The sequence below is a fragment of the Phragmites australis genome, chromosome 8 (genome assembly GCF_958298935.1).
Source record: "Phragmites australis chromosome 8, lpPhrAust1.1, whole genome shotgun sequence".
In the NCBI taxonomy this organism is placed as follows: domain Eukaryota; kingdom Viridiplantae; phylum Streptophyta; class Magnoliopsida; order Poales; family Poaceae; genus Phragmites; species Phragmites australis.
In genome coordinates this window covers 22,554,383-22,580,452 of record NC_084928.1, presented here as the reverse complement: position 1 = coordinate 22,580,452, position 26,070 = coordinate 22,554,383, and the positions used below count along the sequence as shown (strand labels likewise).

At 38.1% G+C, this 26,070-nt stretch overlaps 1 protein-coding gene across 1 annotated transcript; it reads right to left on the bottom strand.

Moving 5' to 3' along the window:
- LOC133927663 (achilleol B synthase-like) lies at positions 1–26,070 on the bottom strand. Its single transcript, XM_062374102.1, has 14 exons — positions 25,977–26,070; positions 21,141–21,307; positions 20,191–20,379; positions 9,876–9,989; positions 7,636–7,758; positions 7,437–7,559; positions 7,167–7,265; positions 6,305–6,361; positions 5,191–5,237; positions 4,955–5,098; positions 4,691–4,868; positions 4,040–4,114; positions 1,230–1,313; positions 1–426 (listed from the first exon to the last, which is right to left on the bottom strand). Exons 1-14 carry the CDS (start codon positions 26,068–26,070, stop codon positions 310–312), a joined length of 1,611 nt encoding a protein of 536 aa, XP_062230086.1. The 3' UTR covers positions 1–309.

The window sequence follows — 26,070 nt, the reverse complement described above, 5'->3', positions numbered from 1 at the left end:
ATCCATCATAAAACTTGCATGATGCATATTTCCAATTCTTCTCAGGTATTAACGTGACAGCAGTATATGTGATATGTACTGTTTCTATATGCACCATACAAACTTGTAGTCCAGATATTATTATGTGCTGTATTGGCTCAAGATACGTGCACTTGTACACATTGCAGCTACAAGTTGTTTTACAATCAAACACCATTTTTTTTTACAAAAATACAAGGGGCTGTATTACAATAATCAAGCACCATTATTTTATTTTTGCTCCTGTGTGATACTATCAGGTGTATGACACATTTGCTTCACGAGTCAACGTCAGTTTTTCTTTGCAACAAGTCTGCGACGATACTCTCCAAGAGCCCAAATAGGGAACAAGTTGCGGTAGTTGGGGTAGTTGAAGTAAACAGAGGAGTTGTTGTTTCCAGCATGTTCCTATCATCAAAATACAAGAAAAAGTATAGTATTAAAGATGGATTAGTTTTTAATCTACCATTGATCCATGAAAACTTAGAATCGTATGTGACTAATTTGAATTGCTTGAATATATGGTTTTAATTAGTTACCGGGCATAAATTACAGATTTTATCAACTGTCACAAAGACCACACACCGTATACACGCCAAAGCATAAAAAAATCATGAAATGCACAAAAAGGAAAAAATAAAAAATGACCTCTATCTATACAACACTGCAGTCTGAGACAATGACAGTTGTCTTACAAGAGAACGATGCAAGTGTGATCTATAATGAAGGTGTAAATGCAACAATACTTGAAGACGGAATATACTAAGCATGACAATGAACAGTATTGAACACTTTTATTTTATAATATAGGAATGAAATAATAATTCATGAGAATACATTAGCTTATAATTAAGGCTAACACTACAGATGCAACAATATAACAACAGTCAGAAAAAATGTACAACTGAATGCATCATATTTACACAAGTGACGTAAATGAATGTGGTTATTAATCTACAATGCTAGCACAAGGGAATGCAACAATATATTAATTGGAACAGAATAAACAACAAAGGACCTAGCGTACAAACCTTTTGGTACAACAACCAATTGGGCTGTAAGTATTAAGGGAATATGGCATTCTCACTAAATTTGGAGAGGGTAGAATTTTGATTACATTGAGTTTCAACAAGTGTTCAATTGCTCATAGAAAAGATAAAAAATAAAGCAATGCTTGTATTATAGCAATGTTGGCAGGAAAAAAAACTCACTTGCTGAGGAAAATCACCTGTCTCCAACTGCATATTAATTAATACTTTCGCGGCGCAGTGTAATGGTGTCTGATCACGCTCCATCTAATTGTATTCAACAATTAGAACAACATTTTAGATACAAGAACATATTCATAAATGTTACTCCCTCGGGTCATATATAAAAGTGACATTTTGGACACCAAACATTATACAAAATAAATTTTTCATTATTAATTTATGTTGTAATATATCTATTAATCCTAATAAATACTATATCAGGGAATTACTTTTTGCAGTGAATATATAAGTATCCTGATCTACATATTCATAGAGACATCAATATAATGCTATATGAAATGCACTCATTGAAGTTATTCTTTGATGTTCATATGCACCAACTTAATTCCGTGTTGGACGAAAAACGGAAGGGTACAAAAATATAGGTTAGATAAAGGTACAGCTCCATGGTGAAATGATAATATATACAATGGTTAAGGCCGTTCATGATGAAGTAAGGGAAATGAGTGTCACTTTGAATGTTTGTAAATGAGATCACTACTACAGAATAGCCTAACACTGCCGATTCCAAACTGGCTTTCACTGCTAGTTTTGGTACCGGCAGTACGCAACGGACATTGATAGTCGAATTGCTATTGCTGTCGGCTATTGTCGACCAGTAGTGTTAGTATTTTTAGGAAACAAAAATAAAATAAATGAGCCGGCTATCGCCACTGCGTGCCGGTGTGCTCTGCTGCCGTTGCCGCGCCAGCTCGGCCTTGCTCCGCTCTGCACAAGAAACACAACGGCACGAAGGCTGTCACCACACAACACGCCACCATCACTGGCGTCGTCATAGGACCCGATTTGCCTTCCCCTAAAAATCCAGAACTGATTCAACTGGAGCTATGAACTAAAGCAAACTAACTTAAACATCAAAATGATTCAATCAACACTAAAGCCAAAATTCACTGGAGCCAAACTTCAACATCAAACTGATTCGACATCAAACTAACTTCAACATTCACTGGAGCCAAAATTACAAAAAGAAAGAACATGTAAGACACCGTCGTCGGGAGGAGGGGCTAGCACGGAGGGGATTCTGCCACTGGGGCGGTGAGCTCACTGGAGCCGGTGGTGGAGGGGATTCCACTACTGGGACGGTGAGCTCACTAGCGCCGGTGGGGGATGCGATTTTATATGTGGTGGTGGTGAACTTACTGGAGCTGAAGGAGGTGGGGATTTCACTGGGGGTGGAGGCAAGCTTACTGGTGCCGTCGGTGGAGGAGATTTGACTAGCGGCGGAGGTGAGCCAACGGGAACATGTGGTTGAGGGGATTTCACATATGGGAGTGGCGAGCTCACTGCTAGTGGTGGATGTGATGTTACTGGTGGTGGTGGCGAGATCACTAGTGCTGGTGGTGGAGGAGATTTCACCAGTGGTGGTGGCGAACTTACCGGTGCTGGTGGTAGTGGGGACTTCATCGGTGGTGGAGGTGAGCTCACTGGTGGTGCTGGTGGTGGTGCAGGGCATGGGGCGAGTCGGAGGCTAGGCAGAGATCTAGTGGTGAGAGATGATAAGGGAGAGAGAGAGAGAGAGGGGACGACGGGAGAGATACAGGATAAGGGAGACAAGCGGACTTGAGGTTTGATCAAATCGAACTTAGATTTTTAGGCTGGGACGGGCGAGCGAACGTGATGACTAAACTGGATTAAATGTCAAATTCAGGTTTGGCTCCGGGTTCACTACCGGTTCATAACAAAAACCGACAGTGATAATATCACTGCCAACTATTACTGCCAGTTTTTGTTATGAACCGGCAATGATAATACCATATATATCACTGCAGGTTGTTTTCTAAAACCAGCAGTGATACTTTTTTTTCTTACGAACCGGCAGTAAAAAATGTATCACTGCCAGTTTTAATTGATCCAACGGTGATGAGCTGGCAAAAAGACTATTTTTGTAGTAGTGGATATTCAAAAATTTATAAATATTCATATGGGGTGGGATGAAGAAAATGTTTATATAAAAGTTGTAGCTATTGAAGAGATTTATAACTTTATAGTCGACAACATATATATTATCATTTCATTATTTTGCTACTAGCTTTATCTTTTATTTCATGTAGTTTAGGAGTGCTAGGTACTCCAATGAGTGAACCATGATGAAAAGCAGCTGATCCAGATAAGTTATTGATGCAAAATTGCTCGTTAACCATAGTCTTAAAGATCACTTCAAATAAAAAAAAATAGTTAACTCTAAAGTTGTAGATCTCATAAAAAACTATACATATAAAAATTGTCTCCATCTAACATTTTATGAAAAATAATGAATTTCGGAAGATTTCACTATAAATTTGAGAAAACAATTTCACATACGGTTTTAACATAGAACCATCTGTGAAAACTATTATCACAATGCATGGTTTTTGTTAAAAAAAACCTCCTATGATAGATGGTTTTTGTTCTAACAATGATTTTTTTAAAACCTCATATCATAAAACCATCTGTGATATGAAGGACATCACAAATGGTATTTTTTTTTAAAACCGTATGTGATACGGTCACCAAACAAAACCGTATGTGATATTAGTCATCATATACTGTTTTTGTTCAAAACCCCTATCATAGATGGTGTTTAAAAAAAATCGGTGACATGTTATTTATAGACTGTTTTCATGAAGCATCTCACATGATCCTCTTAGATATGTGGCATTCTGGACTACTGATATAAAGTTATAAAAGTTTGATTAATTGTATATAGTCCAAACATCATATTGAAGGGAGTACTCTTTTGTAGTATGTGATATATAACGAACAAATCGTACCTGTCCAGCATAAATCAAACCTAGCATTGCCCAAGCGGTGCTCACTGCATGAGTACAACTACCCTCTACATAAACCTGCTCAGGATCACAAGTTAATAACATGAGAATTGTTGATGGCATTTCTCCATATTTTAGAAAAAATGTCAGCCAACTAACCACGTAAGAACTAGGTTGATGGAATTGAATGGGAAAGGAAGCTAAGAAAGTCAATTCATTTGCTTGGTCCAGCCACACTTATAACTCAAGTTTTGATTTGCTTTGTCTTTCATCCTTATTCATATAAAACAGCTAATATGGTTGATATATGATTTGGTTTCCTAGTTTTATCTTTTTGCCCTATTATTTTGTTCACCTTTATTTTACTCTAGAAATCTGCCCTCACATTTGTGAGGTATACGTACTATTTCCAACATGTCGTGAAAATGAGAGCCTTCTATGCATATTTACTGCTCAAAATTCTACAAATGTTGCTCTATGGAAAATTTGCAAAATAAGTATTGGAACCACAGTTAGATATACTATATTTTCTTTTCGAGGGGAATTAGATATTATATTTATGAGCTTTCTGAAAGGGACGTTATACAGTATAAACAACTATTATCAACTAACTGATGACAATATATATTAACTAAGTAAAAATCAATTATTCACCTCTCTTTCACAGGAAAGATAGCTCTCTCCCCAGCCACCTGTTCTGAGTTGTGTTGACAGCAAAAAGCTGCATGCTTTCTTGATGCAAATACTGTTCTCATAAGTTCTCCCAGCAGCAACTAAGCCTTTAATGGCAAAGAGGGTCCCATAGATAAAACATATGCCCCAAGTGCCATACCTTTTAGATAACAACAAATTAAGTTATTAGGTGTGCAACAAATTAAAGGTCAATTTTTGTACAGAATAATATGTATTTATACAAACCAGGATCCGTCCTTTTTCTGATTATTCTCAATATATAAGGCAGCTTTGTTGACATATTCTGTCATCTGTTCTCTGTGGTACCATGGATAATGCTCTCCAAAGACTATCAGAGCGTGCATAACTGAGGAAGTGACTTCAACCGTTCTGTCCATGGTGGCATTCCATGACTAAGTTTACGTAAGTAAATTGATATAGGATGATCCAGTTCAAAAAGAGACATTTGTACAAGTTCTTACGGGTAATCGGAGACGAGATTTCGAAAACTCTCCAAAGGATTCAAAATCTACGTAGTCAAACAAAGCAATGTCAGTGTACATGCATGCTGATATAGGACCTGGTAATATAAAATACTTAGATTCTTGGCTAATTTTCAAATAAGATATCAACAATAACATCATCATGATAATTTCAAACATTTTTTTCATAGTGACAGCAATATGGTTCCTTGTAATTAACTTATTCTGAATTTTTATTCCTTGGATTGTAAATTGGTAGTGGAACAATTAAACAAAGAAGAGTTTTGAACACAACTCTGATTTTCTGTACCCATTCACCTGATGGAATTTCTGACCCATTAATACTCTCCTTAGCAGTTAGCACAAAGTAAATTTTTTTTAAGATTCGTGATTTGTACACTCCAAAGTAAAATTATGACATGTAATTTGTGAAGTTTTAGTGGCCAAACTTGTACAGTGTTTTGCATATTACAGCCAAAATCTATTTTTGCTTGAAGACCGCCTTTCAGATTTTTTTATAAAATTGCAACTTTAATTTCTGTTGGGGAAAATTAGCTTACTAAATAAATCTAGGAGAGTGACATTACAATCGAATTCAGCTAGAAGATGACATTGGAAATAAGCAAATTTGTGGTAAGAGTCTTCAAACTTGGGTTTAAGGCTACTTATTTACAGCAGATTGGTTTGTGGCGATAGAGAAGTTCTGGAACGTTGCACCTCTCTCAACTTGCACGCAGTCGATGAGTTTCAGAAATGAAGTGGGTTAGCAGCTTGGTTTGTTTACTGCATGGACAATGTACTGACTCATTTGATCCACTTGTGCTAGCTCACCAAGTTTCCACTCCAAAAGTGATGGTTAGCTTGAAGAGGTAAAAATAATAATTCTGTTGAGTTTCCCAGTTGAGTCTGGTTGCAACATCATTCTCCATTATATTTAATCATAAATTTGGAGTGCTACTGAGATAATTTTATTTCTCAAATCTGTTTGATCACCAGCACCTTTTGTTGTTAGTTAGAGATGGTTGCACAGAAGGTGATACTGGTCCTACTACAGCACACACACATGTCGTATTTATGAGCTCGTATGATTGCAGCTTAATAAAATGTTACTAACCTCTAGCCACGAATATGTTCTTTGCCTTTCAAATGAAGAAAATGAACCATCTTTGTTCTTCAAAGAACAAAACAATCTCTTTTAGTTAATTTGCATTGAAGTAAAGTGATCAAGCAACCACTGCAAATCTAATAAAGTCATAAAATCTCATCCAGAAAATAAATAGCATCAAAATTTTGTTAAAAGAGAGAAGTGCAGATAACTATATATGACAAATAGGTGCATCATAAAACTGAAATAGCTACTAAAGATATATGAATATTTATCTTGTAATGATATTTCATGTAAAAAAATTAATTTTCTACTAAAATCTTCTTTTTTTGTAATTTCACCCGTAGCTATCAATTCCCCAGTCCTCAGCCACTCTTCAGAAATAAGTTATGCAACCAAATTACAGAAAAGCTCAACTTTGAGTTAAATGACATGTTCATGAAAATATTGCTTTTTGTTTGAAGGAAACAATATTCTGACACACTAAGTACATCCCATCATATTCTAAATAAATTTATTAACAAACTGAAAACACATTTAAATCATCATAACATTGGAGAACTACGGTCTGAATGTTCTAGGGAAAGATATATCACAATGTTACAGATGTTTGCATAATTTTTTTTTTTTTTGCCTTTCTACCTAATGTTCACCAATATTTATAAATGGAAGTCTTGTATACAACTTTGGACATATCACATAAAATTTGAACTTTGATGTTAAAATCTGTTCCTTCTACGTACTCTGGAATAAACTATCAGAATTGTTGATTATTGCTCTAAAAGTATTTACAGGTATGACGATGTTACCACAGAAATGTGTAAGATAAGTATTATTTCAAGATAGAAATTAACTTAAAAAATCATCATACCCTGCTGCTAAGAATGAAATCAACAGCATCGAACAACCATTGATTTTCTTCTGAATTCTGATCAATGTTAGGAAATATCCTTGATAGTGACAGTATTGCCTAAAGGAAGAAAAAATAATACAGATTCCGTCAAGTCATAGAAATGTTATCTAAATTGAGAATATTCCTGCTATCTTTTAGTTCGTTTATCTACTTGTACTAGAAAAAAAAACTATCTTACTCATCTAGATTAAGAACTTTCACTTGAACATGCTACAAGTTTGTGCTAACCATAATTACTTCAGCAGAAGTGTCAATTGAACCCCAGCCATTATCTACAGTTGAAAGTGTCCATGAACCTATTGATCTGTTGCGAAACCAGTAACTTCGGTCCCCAGGAGGATTTCTAGTAACCTGATTGTTACAATATTCATGTCAAATTTGTTCTAAACCATTAGTTTATATTAATTGAAGAGGAAGAACAACAGACTTGTGCTTTCTTCATATATCTGAGTGCTCTCTCAAGGGTCGGACCATATTCGTCAATAAGGTCTGATGACAAGAATGCCTGAACTATAAATGCTATCTCCCAGTTTTGGGCACCACTATATATCTACAAAAAGAATATCATGAACCAAAAAATGATATCAATTTTTATTTTTTGAAAACATCTCCATCATTGTTATGAAAATAAATACTACAATTTCTTCACAATGAATTATTAATTGAGATAAAATATATAATAATGGCCTAAAATCAAGGCAAACAAATTCATATATCATAAATCCGATTTTTTACTCTTCAAAACCATGTGCACATATAATTGGGACACACCTACAATAGATGTATGCTAAATATTAATTAGCATACGACTATCAACATAAGAGATCTACAATGGACCACAATTCGCCACCATCCACCACTCCGCCACTAGTAGAAGTCCTTTATCATCTAGATGGTTTAGTTTTTAGAAGAGCAAAGAAGCACTCAGTTATATTTTATTGGATATTTAACTTGTCTGGTCCATGATGAATGTGTAACCTTTGTTGGTGATAAATATGTTCCCTTTCCCACGCAAAAAAGGTTATTGGATATTCTTCAGATATAAACATGGGGTAGCATTTCTAAGAAAAAGTGATATTCAATACATGTGTGTGTGATAAAACATTCAAATGAAGACGATACAAGATATCAATCAAATGATCATTTGTAATTAATGAAAGTAAGTAAGAAGAGGTATATTATTGATGCAAGGCAGTATTCTTAAAGGATTTAATTAGGTCAGTACCATATAAAAAAATGTATAAACTGGAAAATACAATACAGTACTGTAGGATGAGATGTGGTTCCCTACTCACGGGCACATGTCAGTTAAGCACTGGGTTGTGTTTCTGAATCGTGATTTTACTAAGCTACACAGTCCAAGCATACTTCTCATCTGAGGATAAATATTTCATCACTATAGTACTCTATGGGTACTACAAGTAAATTGAGCTTTTGCCACGGCGAAAAATTCGTTGCAGTAGGGCAAAAATTGTGGAAATATGTACATATCACAACAATTTTAAAATCATTGAGTAGCATGCTCTGAAATTTTGTCCATCTCTTTCATTTCATAGTAATAATTGTTTATGTTGCCACAAAATCAACATGGCAATAGGCCACATTTACAATGACCATTATCTTGGAAATAAAAAATTATGACCCTGATTTTATTTTATCATGGCAATAAAATCATTATCGCAACAATATTGGTTTCTAGAGATAAAGTCATTGTAAATTAAAATCGTGATATTTTTATGGTTGGCTTCACTGCTATGAATAGGAGTCCAACCTAAGACCTTGCCATTCCATGCACAGTGTTTTGCCAACATGTCAACGATATTATTCATGTATAGAATGCATGATAATAATATCATTTTGTCCTTCTACATAAAAGTGGGAATGTATAGAAAACACGGAAATAGTTAAACATCATGGTAATGGTACTTGTATATTGCAACAATTCTTCGCTCATGGTGACAACACATTTATATTGCAAACAATTTCTGAATTATTACCACATTAATGTATCACAAAATTATAAAAGTACTTATTACCACAACAAAACCAATTGTGGCAATAAAAGTGATATATTTCCACAAAAAAGAAAAACTATCACAACAATTTTAAATGGTGGCAAAATAATCAACATAATGCACTGATATATTTTTCCGTTTAAACACATGGTAACCTCTTGCAATATGAAATGTTGAATATGGTAATGTTAGGAATTCATAGCAATATAGTCGATGTCTAACCACAAAATTTCTAATCATGGCAATATCACCTATCTATTGCCACAATTCGTGAGTTGTTGCAATATCTCTGGTGGCTAAAGCTCATTTTTCATTTCAGGCTTAAAATGCAGCTTATGAACAATGTAGCTTCAGAGAAGCTTGGAGCCCCCAAATAAGGTGCTTATTCTGTTTGGTCGTTCATTTTGTGCCCTAGAAAGCTGGGCATTGGAGCCCAAAGTATTTGGTCAACTTTAGGAAAACCAAAGGGTCATGATTGAAAATCTAGGTTCAGTTCAGCATCAAATGCCTATGTGAGTTGTCTTTATATATCAATATAAATCTATCGAAAATGCTATGGTTTATACTTATGCACAAGTGTCCTATATATTAAGCTTCATGTAAACACAAATGAATGCAATACAAGAATATCAAGAGAAGAACAAAACAGTACTTTGGATTTCATGCCGTCTTCAGCAATCCACAAATAATCGTGTATCCTTGGAAGATGTCGTTTGAGTGCATCTGAATTTGGATTTTCTACCCAACGGCAAATCATGTTCAGTGCCTGATCATCAATGAATTTAAAGAAATGTTAGTTATGAACTAATTTGATTAGGACAAGATAAAAACTGGCATGTGCAACTCTTAATACTACTAAATTATAGCATTAAAAGTTATTCTTGCCATATTATAAACCTATAAACCATTACACAAGACATGTACATACAATTGTTTTGATTCAAGGACACATAGTCGTCATCATATAGAATCTCCAATGATGTTGTTCTTAGCTTGCCTATGAGGCACAATTCAAAAGTGTCTTCTCTTGAGGACATTGGTTTCATTGTGTTGAAATTACAATCCAAGAATTTTCCCTTTCCTTTCCTAACGAACTTATCTTTTATGTGCATCTTGAGGAAAAGAGAGTCCTGATGGAAATGCTTGGGAAAATTCCACTGTACCCATCTTCCATCTCTTATTCTCTCTCATACACACAAGCATTGCAGAAAAAAGTCATGTTTTTAAGGTGCTTGCCAAATGCCTATTGATGTATCCACTACTGCAAAAACCCTCATCAATATCGGTTCAAAATCTCCATCAGTGGACTATCAGTACCGGTTGGAGCTACCAACCGGCACTGACAGTCTCGATCTGGAGTCAACGTTTTTTGGGCTGAAAAAAGCTTAAAAAAAATTCGCGACCAAGGGCACCCGATTAGAGGGTGCCCACTCGAACGCACACAATGTTCGCTAGTCATGCGATATTCACTCGCATGTGGCAACCAAGACTCGAACTCAAGACCTTAGAGCCTGTGCGCGCGCGTGACCACTATAACCATCTCAGCTATCGTCTGTTCGTGAGTATAGTAGCACAATAAATCCTTTTGACGTCTTCTGACCGAATGTTTGAATGGCTATTTGGACATCTAAATGACCTCAAATGAAAAGTTGTCAACTACTAGGTTGTATATCTTGTCGAGTTCTACAATTTTCATGTAAATCTTTTCTCCATCCGACTTCGTGTGAAAAAGTTATGAATTTTTTAATATGAGCTGTCATGAGCTGTCATCGACCACTGCTGTAAATTTATTATAATTATTTGGGCATTTAAATGATCTCAAATTAAGAAGGTTTCAACTACAAAGTTGTAGATCTCATCGAGATCTATAATTTTTATATACATTTTTTCCCCATCTGACTTCGTGTGAAAAAATCATGAATTTTTTAAGATGAGATGTAACAATAGCAATCATCAATGCCGGTTCGTAGCTAGAACCGGCACTGATACTGATTATCAGTGCTGGTTTTTGGCTAGAACCAGCATTGATGTATCAGTGTCGATTCGTATCTAGAACCGACGCTGATACAGTCACTATAAGTGCCGATTCTTTGCTCCTTAGTCGTTGTTCACGCGCGAGAGTTTAATAACCGGCATTAATACATCTTCAGTGCCGACTACTATTGAACCGGTACTGATGGGGCGTTACATATGTGGTGTTTTATAGTAGTAATCATTTATTCCTTTTCCACTCCCTTGCACTTCCATCTAGTTGACTTACAAAAGGGTTCAAAGTGTGGTCGTTATCCACTACTACATAAATGATTTATTGGGACGCCCTTATACAGATGGATATGTGGAGCAATTTTTGCAAAGATTATTACAGATATCTCTAAATAAGAATCGTCTGTGATAATGGCAAGACCTCTCCGGAGGTGGTGGGATACTTTTATTATAGATGGTTCCTATTGGGAACATCTGTATTAGTATTACAGACGACTCATATTTAGAGCCGTTTGTAATAAAATCAATATCATAGACGGCTCCAAATACAAGCTATTTGTAATATTAATACAGATGGCTCGTATTTGGAGTCGTCTGTAATAAAACGAATATCACAGACAGCTCCAAACATGATGCATCCGTAAAATTAATATAGACGACTTCAAACACGAGCCATATGAGAAAATAGCCGAGGAGAGGTGGGACACTTTAGTACAGACAGCTCCAAATATGAAGCCGTATGTACTATTAGAACAGTACATCATCCCCTATCTCCAGATCGAAGCAGAACAATGGCAACCAAATATGCGCAGCTTTTGGAGGGAGAAGGCGATTTTGACCAAAAATTTCTTAGATTTCGGTGAAAACTTGAAGATTTATTGGCATTTCTTACTCTAAAGTAAGCATTATATTCTATTTTAGTTTAGATGGTCTAGATTTTGGTTGGAGAGCTAGCTAGATCTAGATCGAGATCTAGATTTTTTTTCCATGATGATATAGTTTTGTTCGATTCATTAGATGATATAGATTTGTGTTCTAATTTGGTTTTGAGAGATCAAATATCTACATCTAGATTTAGATTTTTTTTTTCTTGATGATCTAAAATATATTAGTTGTTCTAGGTATATATGAAGCTCAAAGTATAGATGAAGGTTTAATTATGTGTTACCATAAATGACTAGCATTAATCTAGTGTTGTAGATAAATTTTGGATTTTTGGTATATAAAAATAAAATTAACAATAACTATAGTATTTAACAAGTTATGAATTAATATTTGCTATTAGTTTTAGGTATTCATGTGTATAATATAATGATAATCATTAATTATTTTTGAATTAATTGTCATTTGTTTATGGTTCATTCATGCATGGATTCATGGTAGCTCCATTTTTTTTCACGAAAAGTTTGGTTGCTCTCTTTTATTAGGTTGATTTGACATTAATTTACTTCATACATTGTAGATGGATCGTGGATGGATGTACGGTTCTCAAGGTAGCTACCGAGGAGGATCGATTAGAGAAGGGTGTTGAATTTATATATTGTCCTTATTGTGATTGTAGAAATGAAAGATCCTTTTTTAGACAGAATGCAACCCTATAGATCCGTTTGTACTAATGTCACTATATATCACATTTCATCCAACCCGCGCCACACCAAGTTCTCCAAAAAACCCTAGCTATCTCTCGTGCTCCTCACTAACGATCGTGCTCCTCTCGGTGACCTCCCTCCCCCTGGAGACCGTGTTCCTCCCTCCGATCTTGCTCCTCCCGGTGAACTCCCTCCCCTCGGCAACCACGCTCCTCCCGGCTACCGTGCTCCTCCCTGTGACTTCCCTCCTCCCGATGATCTCCCTCCCCCCGGTGACCTCCCCCTCCCCCCGGCGACCGTCCTCCTCCGGGCTCCCTCCCTCCCTCCCCTTGATGACCTCCCTCCCCCCACCGACCGTGCTCCCCGACGACCATCCTCCTCCCGGTGACCTCCCTCCCCTCGATGACCTCCCTCCCCCCACCGACCATGCTCCCCGAAGACCGTACTCCTCCCGGCGACCTCCCTCTCCCTAACGACCGTGCTCCCCAGCGACTGTGCTCCACCCAGCGACCTCCCTGCTCCCGGCGGCCATGCTCCATCCATCCACGGTGGTGAGCAGCCATTCCCTCTTGGTCGAGCCAACGTTGCCGGTGCTCCGGCCAAGCCGTGGTCCTCTCTTCTCTGTGATATGCATGATTATGCAATGTGATGCCTGATTACGCTAGATGATGCTCTAGACAGTGCAAGTCTTGTATGGTATTTGCTCGATGATGATTAAGATTACTGAAATTGGGCATGTTCTCTGAGTAATCTAGTATAGACATGTGAATTCTCTAGTTTTGGCTTTGTTCGGTGCATCGAGATACACCTAGTGATTTGTTCGGTATTGCAGTGATCTATGTATATGCTTCACATTTTTTTGGTATTGGATGAATTGCTAAGTCCAAGTTGTTGTCATGTCTTGTACGACTCGAATCAATTTCAGTTTTGGTTCGACAGTGGTTTGCTACTACTGTTCTAAGTTCAGGTTTTTTTACTAGTTGATGCTTAGGAACATTGCCCAATTGATGATAAATTCGCTAGGACAATTAGGGAGCAAGACTTTCAAAGTCCTGGGGCCAATTGTCTGAGAGCAATTTTTCCTTCAAAAAATTGCCAAAATTGCATCCTTTGCACAGTTTTTGGCCTATGGAACTTTCATGCAGTTTGGTAGCTTTAGATTATACAGGTTATCGGTTCCTTTCTCTGTGGTGTCTTCATTTCCAAGTTCGAATGTTCAAATAAATGACCAGTTTGAGTTTTGGATAATTAAGTAGCACACATAATGAAGCATTTATATTACTAAATTGCATAATTTATATGACATTGGCTTTAAGCTTTTGTCATAGACTCTTGTGGGGGAGTCTAATGGTCCTTTTAAGCTAATATAATTCCTCATCCTCTAAAATTTCTAGCAACTCACTCTTTAAAATATTTTTCTACACATTTGGTTAGTTGATAACACATTATCCTTATCTAACTGCTCTAGTATCATAAGTTTCTTGTATACATTATAACCCTAGCCTTTAAAGAATTGATTGAAATGTTTTAGCTTGATTTGAATCCTATCAAATGTTGTTTCAGCATGACAAGGCTTGTCCCATAATTCCTTTTTTATGTACATCTTGTTTCATTTTATATGGAATCCAGTATGTGCTAATGTTGCAAAATTCAGTTAATCACCTTTATGCAAACTCATTCTAGTCTAGGATTGATCTGACATTTATGCTTCTTTTTTTTTTTGCTGTGAGAAAGGTGATTTTGTTGTCTAGTGTATGTTAGGACCTGTTAGCTAATTTCAATGGGATCTAGGCATCAAATTGCTTTGTTTTTAGTTTACCTGCTTGCCTTGCCTCTCTCACCCACTCCTTTCATCAGTTTTCACTAATACTTTTTAATCTTTTTGTCCTAAACAGCATGGTTGTCTGCTTATGTATGCTCGATGATGATAATGTTTACTGAAATTGGGCATTTAGGCTAAGTATAATATATTGAGCCTATAAACTTCTCTGTTACTATTTTTCTCAAGCTGGTTGTGAAAGTTGTGACTTGGGAATCTCTGAGTAACCCCTGTATATCGAGTTTTGCAGCTCGGTCGTTTCTCTGCGCACTTTCTAGTAACCTAAAATTCTAGATAAATTGCTACTACATTGGTGGAGCTATAGAATTGTTGGTCTATTCAATTCCATCTATTTCTCTACAGCTCGATTTTTGCAGTTTTTGTTACATTCTGCTTTTCTGAACCTGTTTAGTAGCTCTGTCTAGTAAGTTTGTTTAGTTTTAGAGAATGGATGGCATGTTATCTTTCTAGGTGTGATCTTAGCTAAATGCCTAGTTGTGATGCGTATTATGATCAGCTAGGGAGCAAAATTTTATAGTTCTGGGGCTAGCTGTTTAGAACTATCTGAGAGCACATTTTAATCCGTCAGCTTGTTGTTCAGTACTGTTTTATATACATGATGGTTTGCTTATGCTCTGATGGCTCTTTCTTTCAAGTTCATGTATATCAATTTTGATCAGTTCTATTCTTGTTATGTTTTTTATGAAATCTTGTTATTCATGCTCTCATTATCGCACATATTACAACTTGCATGCTATTCTCAAGATACTTCCCCATGCTGTTCTTCTTTGAAACTAGCTTGAGCTAAGTGATACTTAGCAAAATCCTTCTGCTGAATCTTTCCCCATTCTTGAGCTAAGTGATAGTTAGCTTGAGCTAAGTGACTTCCTATTTTGAAGATGGTGTTTGGAGATGAATGTGAATGGCCTCTAGCCTCTTCTCCTCAGCAACAAGAGTTGGTTAGTACTCAACAAGATGCAGAGGCCACTTCTCAGGAGCAAACAGAAGAAACTCAGGCGCAGAAGCAAAAGCGAGGTGACCGGGGCAAAAAGCAAATGCCCACAGGTCACTACACCACAACTCATGTCAATGAGGCAAGCGTGCCAACACAGCCTCAGCAAGTTGAGGCACATTTCGTAGAGCATGCGCCTCACTTGGACGGACAAGGGTCAGGATAACCTACCCAAACTAGAACGCCATACCGCAAAGCGAGAAAAACTTCTTGTGGGAAACAATTGAAGCCCAATTTGACTTCCCTAAAGGAACCTCCTTGGAGGACATGGAAAGATAGGCAATAGCCAAGATGGCAAGGCGTGGAAGATCTTTAAGAGCGAGCTGTATAATACAAATATGAAGCAGGATATCATCCCTAATAATATTGCTTATGGGTACTTGGTGGATCAATGGGCAGAGTTTGTGGTGAGGTGCCAGCCTGAGGAATTTCAGCAGCAGAGTTAGGCTAACAAGGCGCGCTAGTCACGCAACACACACCCCCACAGGCTCGGCACCGGTGGGTAGACTAGGATAAGGAGGATGAGCAGGTAGCTCGGGAGGATGACAAGGAGACAAGGCGAGCCCGAAACTGGTTCCGAGGACGGGCCGTACGCTCAGTCTATGGTTCCGCCACCTTTGGGAAACAAGAAACCGAGTAAGTGGCTCAAAGAATCCTGTAACTTTCGAAAGAATCCACTCAAGGATCATTCTAGCCATCTCGAGAAAAAGACATACTAACCTCGGCTCTGGGGAACAAAGAGCACCCGGGTCACGCATGTGGCATAGGTGTTTCTATTCCATGGAAGTTGAGATTCTCTGACGACGTTGATTCACATAGGAGCCGAATGAGAAACAAAACTAAGCATGAAGCAGCCAAATGTGAACGGATGAGAATGGAGATTGTCGCTGAGTTTGAAGCAAGGATGAAAGAATAGATGCATATTCTTGTAGAAAGGATGGAACAACAGGTCGAGGAGTGAGTACGGGCAATGAGGCAGTAGGATGCAGCCACGAACTTGAATCTCCACTGGCTCAGCATTGGAGCATTTGCGCATATGCACTTGATAATGATCCAGATAACATGCTTGATCAACTTGACTTCCCTATCGGTGTATTTGAAGGTGACCCCCCCCCCCTCCCCGACAACAACATTCCAAAAGAAGTCCCTAGCGAGAGATATCCTGTCGACGACATAGAGGCAGCCACCAAGTGCAAGCTCTTACTGCCCACCAATGTTGGCTCCAATAACATCATTGAGGTTGGCACGGGCTTGGCGTTCCCATGTGGTGGGGAATAGATGATCCACAGACTCCCGCTAGAGCCTTGTTACGCTAGGGTGTTAGTGGACATGGTATACAGGAATTGCACATCCCTCCCACTTCCTATTCCCCTCACAGGACGATGTTAGGACACTTGGGGAGGCCGTCCACTCCTTCATCTAGTGAAAAAAGAATTCATAACACTGGTTGCCCCTCCACCGCCTCCTTAGCCTCTGTCTCCAGTACGTGACGGTAGCGACTCCTCTTTTCATCGTGCTCCACTGAAGGTCAAATCTCCTTCTGCACCACATGAGCAATAACAATTGTCTAGCAAAATTGGCCAACAGTCCGCCAAAACGGCATCTCCTGGAAAGTGCAAAGCCAGCAAACAAAAGGACCAGAGCAAGAAGGTAGAAGAAGAACTTCTATCAAACTCCTACGTGGCAGGCCAGCCGTTATTGAACAAGAAAGCATTAACAATTGGGCTGGGCAAGTATGATTCTGCAGGACCTATACATGAAGAGGTTCCATGAGGAGAAACATATTTCTCCTTGTTTCAGCACCAAGTACAAGTGACAACATTCCTGAAAATAGCTAGATCTTTCCTCGTGACCTTCGGGGATTTATTCCTCCTGTACCGTCTTGACAAGCTGGACATCGGTCTAGTGAAATGCTGGACACTGTAAGTGTTACTAATCATGGTCCATGCTTAATGAACCGCCTAACTCATTAATACGCTCATTCATCTATATTACTCTTATGTGTAGACTTATGATTCAAGAAGCTAGGAGAGAGAATCTGAGAATTGAATTCCTCAATCTACAGGTCGTATGTGGGTCCACGATCACTTGGTTTCCAGGGAAGGTCAAAAATACGTCGCGGAGGCCATGATCGCTCTCTATCGATCGAATGACTTTATTCTTCTACCGTACAACTACTGAGACCATTGGATGCTAGTTTGTATATATACACACAATGAACACTACATATACTTTGACTCGATGTACTACAACCCAGATAGATATTCATATCTGACAGATTTGTTGACAAGGGTGTTCGCGAAGTATGTTTCGATAGGGGGGATTGTATGGAGAGATAAACCCTCAGCGACACACCAACATAAGTTTTCGGTAATAATTCCTCTGTTGCACGTCAATTTACCATTATAATATGCATTCTATAGAACTAAATGTACCGTGCACAAATCTCTACAGTGTCACAGGCAGTCGCAGGGCACCAACCTCTTTGGGTTCCATGTTCCCTAGTATATCCTGCAAATCGTTGGCTCTAGTCCACTAGTATATCTATCAGTTAGTGTAATTATAGTACATTAAAATGCATTTTTCATCGTTGTGCCTAACTATTTTAATTTTCTTCTACAGACATTTAAATTTCCTACAAATAATCTCATGAAGGACAATCTCATATATATATATATATATATATATATATATATATATATATATATATATATATATATATATATATATATATATATATATATATATATATATATTCAAAAATGGCTCATCCATTTCATACTTGCAAAGATATAAAGGAGAGTGACGAATTTCATGATCGCGACAACTTTAGGAGCTATGGTTTGTAATATGAACAGAAGCTGATCATTTCACTATATTGAAAATGCTTGCATCTTATAGTCTATTGATGTATTATACCTTTATGGATAATGATATAGAAAATGAAGCAAATGAACTTATTACTTCCTTTTAATTTAGTGTGCTAAAGCTAATTTGTTGGTTTATTGTCAAACATAGGGTTGACTCAAGAATGAAGAATGAAGAATACTTTGCGATGTTGTAAGGATTTGTAATATTGATATTTTACTTCTGTTTATGTGTATGACTTTGTGACATTGAATGAAGATGTTCGATTGTTGTGTGTATGATATGTGTATGTTGTTCGATCTATTGTTGTTTGAATGCAAATGATCCATGAATGATTTGTTGTTGATATGTCAGTTTATATTCAATAATATATGAATGCAGTACTATATAAATCAATACAGATGGTTCTACGCCTACAATAATCTGTACAAATGCACAGTACAGTTGACTCAAAACTGGAGCAGTCTATACTGAACCATTTTCATAGACGGTTCAAAACTTAGAGCCGTCTGTGATAATCTCTAGTACAGACAGCTCGTAATTAGAGCCATTTGTACTATTCCTATGTCACAGATAGCTCGAAACTTGGAGCCGTCTGTGATAATCTATAGTACAGATGGCTCGAGTCATGAGTTGTCTGTACAAATGTTTATATAGACGGATCAAAACCTGTCTGTATAAATTCGATTTGTACAGATATTTTTCCATAGATGGTTTGAAAAAGCGTCCCGTGCGGGTGTTGTGAACCGTTTGTATAAATGAATTTTCTAGTAGTGATCGGATATTGTGTCGGTACTCGATATTTTTGGGATCATCAATATATTTCTCCTTGGTGAGGACATTCACTGGAAACAACTCAAATGCATCACAACTTCCACCCATATTCTCTTCTTTTCCTTAGTTCTTTGCATCACTATAGCAACTCTTGACCTTGTTGTACTCACCCTTTGTATGCTCATAGGTTGAGCTCCCCTTATGCACTCACCGGACACATGCTTAGTAAGGCACCAGTTCTAACACCCTATGTCTAAAATTCACTTTTAGCCCACACCACATATGAGACAGGCACACATATGTACATCACCTCTATTGCACGCACCTTCATTCTTGAAATGTGTAAAAGGGTAATCTCTAGGTACCATGTTTGAAATACAAAGGCTTATAAGCTGATCCCAACCTATCTAGATTACCATGTATGGTGAGACTAATCCCATCATACCAGAATATTTGAACAACATGGGCTAAAACAAAAATAATAATTGACCAGGGTATTACACCTCTACATTGGGCAATGTGAGAAAGAACATGGAACAAAAGGGTCAAGGGCCTATTCGGATTGATGGTGTTTAGATTCATTTCAAATTCAAACTAGTTTGAAAGCATTTGAGGTAAAAGGAAAAATTCCTTTGGTTAAGTGTTTACCACATGATCCATTTCAAATACCGGTTTCCATAATTTTGTTGTTCTTTATTAATAATGTTAAAGCTAGCATTTAGCTAGAGAAGAACAAAGTCATGTAAACTTTCATATTTCTCTACGTAATAATGACTTTGCATGAATATATATCATCAAAGATTTTGGGCATACAAAATAATTTACATGAATGACACATTTCATCGGATATGAATAAAAGAACAAAGTTAACGGGATTAATCTGGGGAAGTAGCTATGAGAAAAACAGAACATTAAACGATACCTTTGTAACAGGACATAAGCCAACGTATTGAGTAATTTCATCTTCATAGTGGATATGCTCCATGATGTGGCTCAAAGATCGCTCTCTTAGCTTGTTAATCGGCCAACAGTTCAACACCGGCTCCATAAACATGTTCAAACAAGTTGCAATAGATTTGTATATTGCTGAAGGTCGATAGCGCATGTCCTCCTAACAAAAAACAGCAAGACTCAAATTTTTTTATATCAATTTGTCTTCTTAATGCATTCATATATTGAGGGTCCTCCTAACAAATAAAAAACATGGGAAAACATCAAATGCATCCTAGGCATGAAAATATGGGAACTGAGCCTACCTTAGTTGTTTAAGAGTGTGAATGTATGGCTAAACCACACAAGTTCGAGTGTGAATTTGAGTGCCTAACTTGAAAAAAATCGTTATGTGCATCCTGGACATCTTAACATCTGATTATTGTTGAGACCGGAAGATGTACTTTCATTGATGCATAGAATGCATCTCGTCCGTTCCGATACATCCATGCATCATGCATATTGCATAAAAAAGCCATGTGGATGGTCATGAAAAAGTTCGAATAAAACAGGCTAGATGAATAAAGGGATTTTAAAGCATCCTGCATATTATAAACTAACACTTGATGTATACGCAGTGAAAAAACAGAAGAGAAAATTCCAGTGAATAGTAACTTTAATATTTATTTCTTCCCTTTAGCTAAAATGTCCTTTTAATCAGAATTTGATTTTTCTGCTCTTAATTAACGTGTGGGCTAAATTTTGTGTTGAAATTTCGACACATTGTAGATTAAATTTGTGAAATTTTTTCAACTTTATGTTCGAAATGTCAATGTGGAATGCAAAGATGCTACGGAAGGGCTTTTCTTTATGAATGTTTTGCACATATTTTAATGGAGTCATAATAATGTTTTGGATTATAGGGCAAGTATATTGACATACCTTGGCACAAGTATTGCGAGCCTTACTCCAATCGATCTCGTTATATGGCAAACTGTGGAGTTCCTCCCTTAATGCTAATATAGTGGGTGTAATTGGACCAACAAATCTCTTACCATAAAGATAAGCTATTGACATGTAAGTAATCCTTGTGAAGCACCAGAATCGCCCTGTGCAAAACAAAGCTCATTCATACCATAATATGCATGGTACAAATGTACCGAATATATATATAATAGAGTTTGAGGGTTATTTTCATATTCAAATATCATAATTAGAAGACAGAGATTTATGTTGGATCCTGCTTCAGGAATCCTAGTCCAATATAGCTTCTCAGAACGTTTATATAAAGGTCACTCCTTATACTTGTATTTAAAAAGAAGAAAAGCAATAAACAAAAACAAAAAATAGTCACCAGCATCATATGTAACCACCATCCAACAAAGAGTCTATTATTTGATGGTCCGCATTAGATTATGAAGATAATTATATACGACTGCAAGCTCAACTGGGATAGTGACAAGACATGCAAGGTGCATGTGTAATAACCATCCCAATCGAGCTTTGCAGTCATATGTATGGTAAATAGTTCTCTAATTTCATCATTTTCAAAAAACTAAAACAAGTAAGAAAATAGTGCAGTTTTCAATGGCTGAGTTTTGAATGAACTTAAAAAACATGTCAGCTAGTTGATTGAAGTTCCCTTCCTATCATGTCCTAGGAAACTGCATTACTTGGGATATACAACAATATATGCAAGTAATCCCATATTTACTTTCTCATTGTTGAAAGGATCATATAGCTCTTTTTGACTGCGAACATTGACGCATCCTTTACATTGACAAGCATGACTTAGTTTGATAGAGGAAAATTGAAAAGGAGACTAAACTTTGTAATAGTCTTACAATATGGGGAAAGTTGAAAAGGAGACTAAAAATTGTAATAGTCTTACACTCAAGTTCACCACTTATGAAGAAACAGGAGAGCATTGGAATAGGACACATGCATCTGTTCAGTTGAAATTGGACTGGTTTTACAAATTATGGTTCTACCTACTTGTTCAATTGCTGCAAAATATAACTCGAAGTGCAAATAGTTGTCCATCAGGCCAATACAAACAACGAATATCTTGAACACATGCAGCACCCAATAGGCAAGAAAATGCAGTTGACTTCATGAATTCTATGTGCTATTAAAGATGACTTTCAACTTCCTGTCTATGGAAAAACATCCATTGAACATGCATAAGTGCACAAAGCATTCATTCGGGAAATATGTACAAGAAACGGTATGCGGTACAAGCAACGGTCTGCGGTCTACATTAGTACGAGGTCACAGGAACCTGATGAACAAGAAGAGGAGAGGAGGAGGATGGCGGAAGATGTCGTCACTAACCTTTGGAGTGGAGAAGGAGAGGATGGCGGGGCTCCGGGACAGGGACGACGGACTGCGGGGACGGTTGCGTCGGGGCTTCGGGTCGGGGATGGCTGCGTCGGGGCTCTGGGACGGGGACGGCGGTGTCGGTGAGGGGGCGAGGAAGGGAAAAAATTCTAAGTGTCAAAGGGCATGAGGCGTAGAGCAGTTTTATAGGGGGAGGACTTTCACTGCTGGCTAAAGAAGTCCACTGGCAGTGAAAGGTGACCTTCACTACTGGCTCAATAGGACAACCGGCAGTGAAAGGAGTTTCACTACCGGCCCAAAGTCCACTGGCAGTAAAAAGGTTTCAATGCCAGTTGAATATGTGCACCGGTAGTGAAGCCCCTTTTACTGCAGGTGCGGGGAGTAAAAAATTGATTTAGCTGCGCGCGCACGCTGAGACTTGAACCCATGACCTGCTCTAAGTAAAACTGAACAAATCACTATGCTACTCGAATGTTTTCGATTGATTTTTTACTATTTGTATTTACTAATATTATGTTAACCTAAAATCCTAATACGTATTTATTTAAATTACAAATTGAAGCTTCCATAACATAAGTGAGGTATAATTGCATCTAAAACAAATTCATACATAGTAATTAATACAATTTAGCTACTTTGGCTTAACGATTCGCCCTTTATTATGATCACGGCGTACATAGGGAGGTTCGTCGATGTCTTTCATGGGACCTAGGTCGACGTCCTGTTCGAAAGGAGGTAGCGCATCGAATTGATTGTAGTCTTCCTCATCAGTAACATTCTATACTCCGATAATCCTTCTTTTTCCCTGAAGAACCACTTGACGCTCATCCTTGTTAGTCGGGTCCGGGTCCTTTACATAGAAGACTTGCATAATATCATTCACAAGTACGAATGGTTCTTCTCTGTATCCAACTAATTTTTTGTCCACTATAGTCATACCGTACTTGTCGATCTTCACACCCCCTGGGAGTCTGACCCATTGGCACTGGAAAAGAGGAACCTTTAACACTCCATAGTCGAGCTCCCATATCTCCTCTACGAATCCGTAGTAGGTTCCCTATTTCCATTGCAGTCGTAGGTATCTATACGGACATCGCTATTTTGGTTGGCGCTCTTATTATCCTATGCTCTCGTATAAAATGTATAGCCATTGATGTCAAAACCATGGAATGTGAGGATTGTATTTGATGGTCCATGAGCCAACACATTCAAATGAGCACACTCTATCTACCTATTCATCACCTATCTAGATAACCCGGCGCCAAAAGGATCCCGGTGCTCTCGTGCGATCCAAACATCGGACTTTCCTAGGTTTCTGGTGCGTAGCATGGTCTGGTGTTCTTCAACATATAGGTCCACTACAACCGGTTGTTGCAGAACTGTGTGTTTGTGTGAATGATACGGGGTCATCAGTGCGAAATGAGTTTGCACCTATCGTCCCTTTCCCCTGTAGCCTCCCCTCATGGCGAGATACAGGCACACCAATCAATTTGAGATTCATGTAGTTGACACAGAAATCAATGATCTCCTCTGTTCTTCAGCCCTTGGCCATGCAGCCTTTCGCCCGATTTTGGTTACGAATATATTTCCTCAGAACTCCCATGAACCTCTCGAAAGAGTACATCTATTGCAGAAACACGGGGCCAAGGATTCGTATCGCTTTCACAATGTGAACAATGAGATGCATCATGATATAAAAAAATGATGGAGGGAACAACGCCTCAAGCTGGGATAGAGTCTCGACCACGTCTTCCTGCAGCTTATCTATCTTGGTCGGATCGATGGCCTTCTATGATATCGCATTGAAGAATGAACACCGCTTTATGATTTGATTTCGGACCTTTGGCAGCAGAATACATCTAATTGCAAATGGAAGCATTGGTTTCATCATGACATGACAATCATGAGACTTCATGCCAGTTAGTTTCAAGTCTTTTGTGTTTACTAGTCTCTTTATGTTGGCGGAGTAACCGGATGGAACTTTGATTCCATGCAAGCACTTTCACATTGCAATTTTCTCCGCCTTGCTTAGATTGTAGCTAGCGGGGCCAAGATATTTGTTGCCTGTCTGAGTTTGAAACATATCAGGTCCTTCTGTGCTTGGAGTGTATCCTTTGTTTTGCCAGGTATGTCTAAGGTAACGTACCAATCAAGCTATCACACACGTTCTTCTCAATGTACATGACATCGATTGTGTGTCAAACCACCAAATTCGGTCAATGTGCTAAGTCGTAAGAGACAGATTTCTTTTTGAACACAGGAGCTCTAAGATTATATTTTAGATCCAGTGTACTCCCGTGTCCCTTTCAAAGGATAACCCTAAGTCCCTTTACCATGTCATATACCTATCTCCCAGTGCGATGCTTAAGAGGTGATCGAGTCTCAACTTTTCCATCAAAAGCTCTCCTGTTGTTGTGGTACAGGTGATCCTTGCAAAGAAATTTATGATGACCTAGGTACACTATTTTCGGCTGTTCTTCAGCCACAAGCTCTCTATTTCGTCCAAGAAATGCACGTATGCACAGTACCCTTTGACAGTCTGGCCCAATAGGTTACCAAGGGCTGGCCAATCTTGGATTGTTACGAATAGCATTACGCATAGGGTGAAGTTCTCTCGTTTGTATGCATCCCATACCTGCACATCATTGTTCCACAGTATTATAAGATGTTCCATTAATGGTTTCAGGTAGACATCGATATCGTTGCCAGGTTGCCTCAACCCTGATATCAGCACCGGTATCATAATGTACTTCCGCTTCATACACGACCAAGGAGGAAGGTTGTAGATACATAGAGTCACAGGCCAAGTGCTATGACTACTGCTCATGTTGCCAAATAGATTTATCCCATCCATACTCAATGCAAATCTTATATTCCTCACATCTTCTGCAAAGGGCTTCTTGTATTTTCTTTTGATGTTTCTCCACTACGTAGAATCAGCAGGGTGTCTCAGCATTCTATAATCCTTGCGCTCATCGGCGGACCATCGTATCAGTTCGTCATGCCTTTTGTTCGTGAATAAATGCTCCAAACAGGGGACTACAGGAAAATACCACATCACCTTCATGGGACGCCTTTTCATCTTTCCTTCACCATCGATATCATCACCGTCACACTTGTACTGTGCTGCACCACAGACGAGACACACATGCAAGTCTGTATGCTCTCCGTGATACAACATGCAATCGTTTGGACATTTATGTATTTTCTATACTTCCAACCTCAATAGGCACACAACCTGCTTGGCCTGGTACATGTTTTCTGGTAGTCCATTTTCCTTTGGAAGCAATTTTTTCAAGAACAGTAACAACTCTGTGAAGCTCGTATCAGACCACCCGTTGCATGCCTTCAATTGGAGCAGCGAAAGCAAGGTACGCAATTTTGTGTGCTCCTTCTCGCAGCCCGGAAACAACGGTGTTTTAAATTCCTCTACCATACACTGGAACTTCTGAAATTCTCTTTCATCGGTAAAGTTCTCCTCCCCATTGTGCAACATCTTCTCCAAATCATCGATGTTGGCATTGTCCAACAT

What these genes read in the sequence shown, in the direction of transcription:
- LOC133927663 (XM_062374102.1), bottom strand. Translation starts at nt 26,070, where the DNA reads ATGTTGGACAATGCCAACATCGATGATTTGGAGAAGATGTTGCACAAT. An exon ending in AGAATTTCAGAAGTTCCAGT is followed by an intron (nt 21,308 to 25,976) that starts GTATGGTAGAGG and finishes TGTTTTGCACAG; the next exon opens with GGCGATTCTGGTGCTTCACA. An exon ending in AATCTCGTCTCCGATTACCC is followed by an intron (nt 5,099 to 5,190) that starts GTAAGAACTTGT and finishes CACCATGGACAG; the next exon opens with AACGGTTGAAGTCACTTCCT.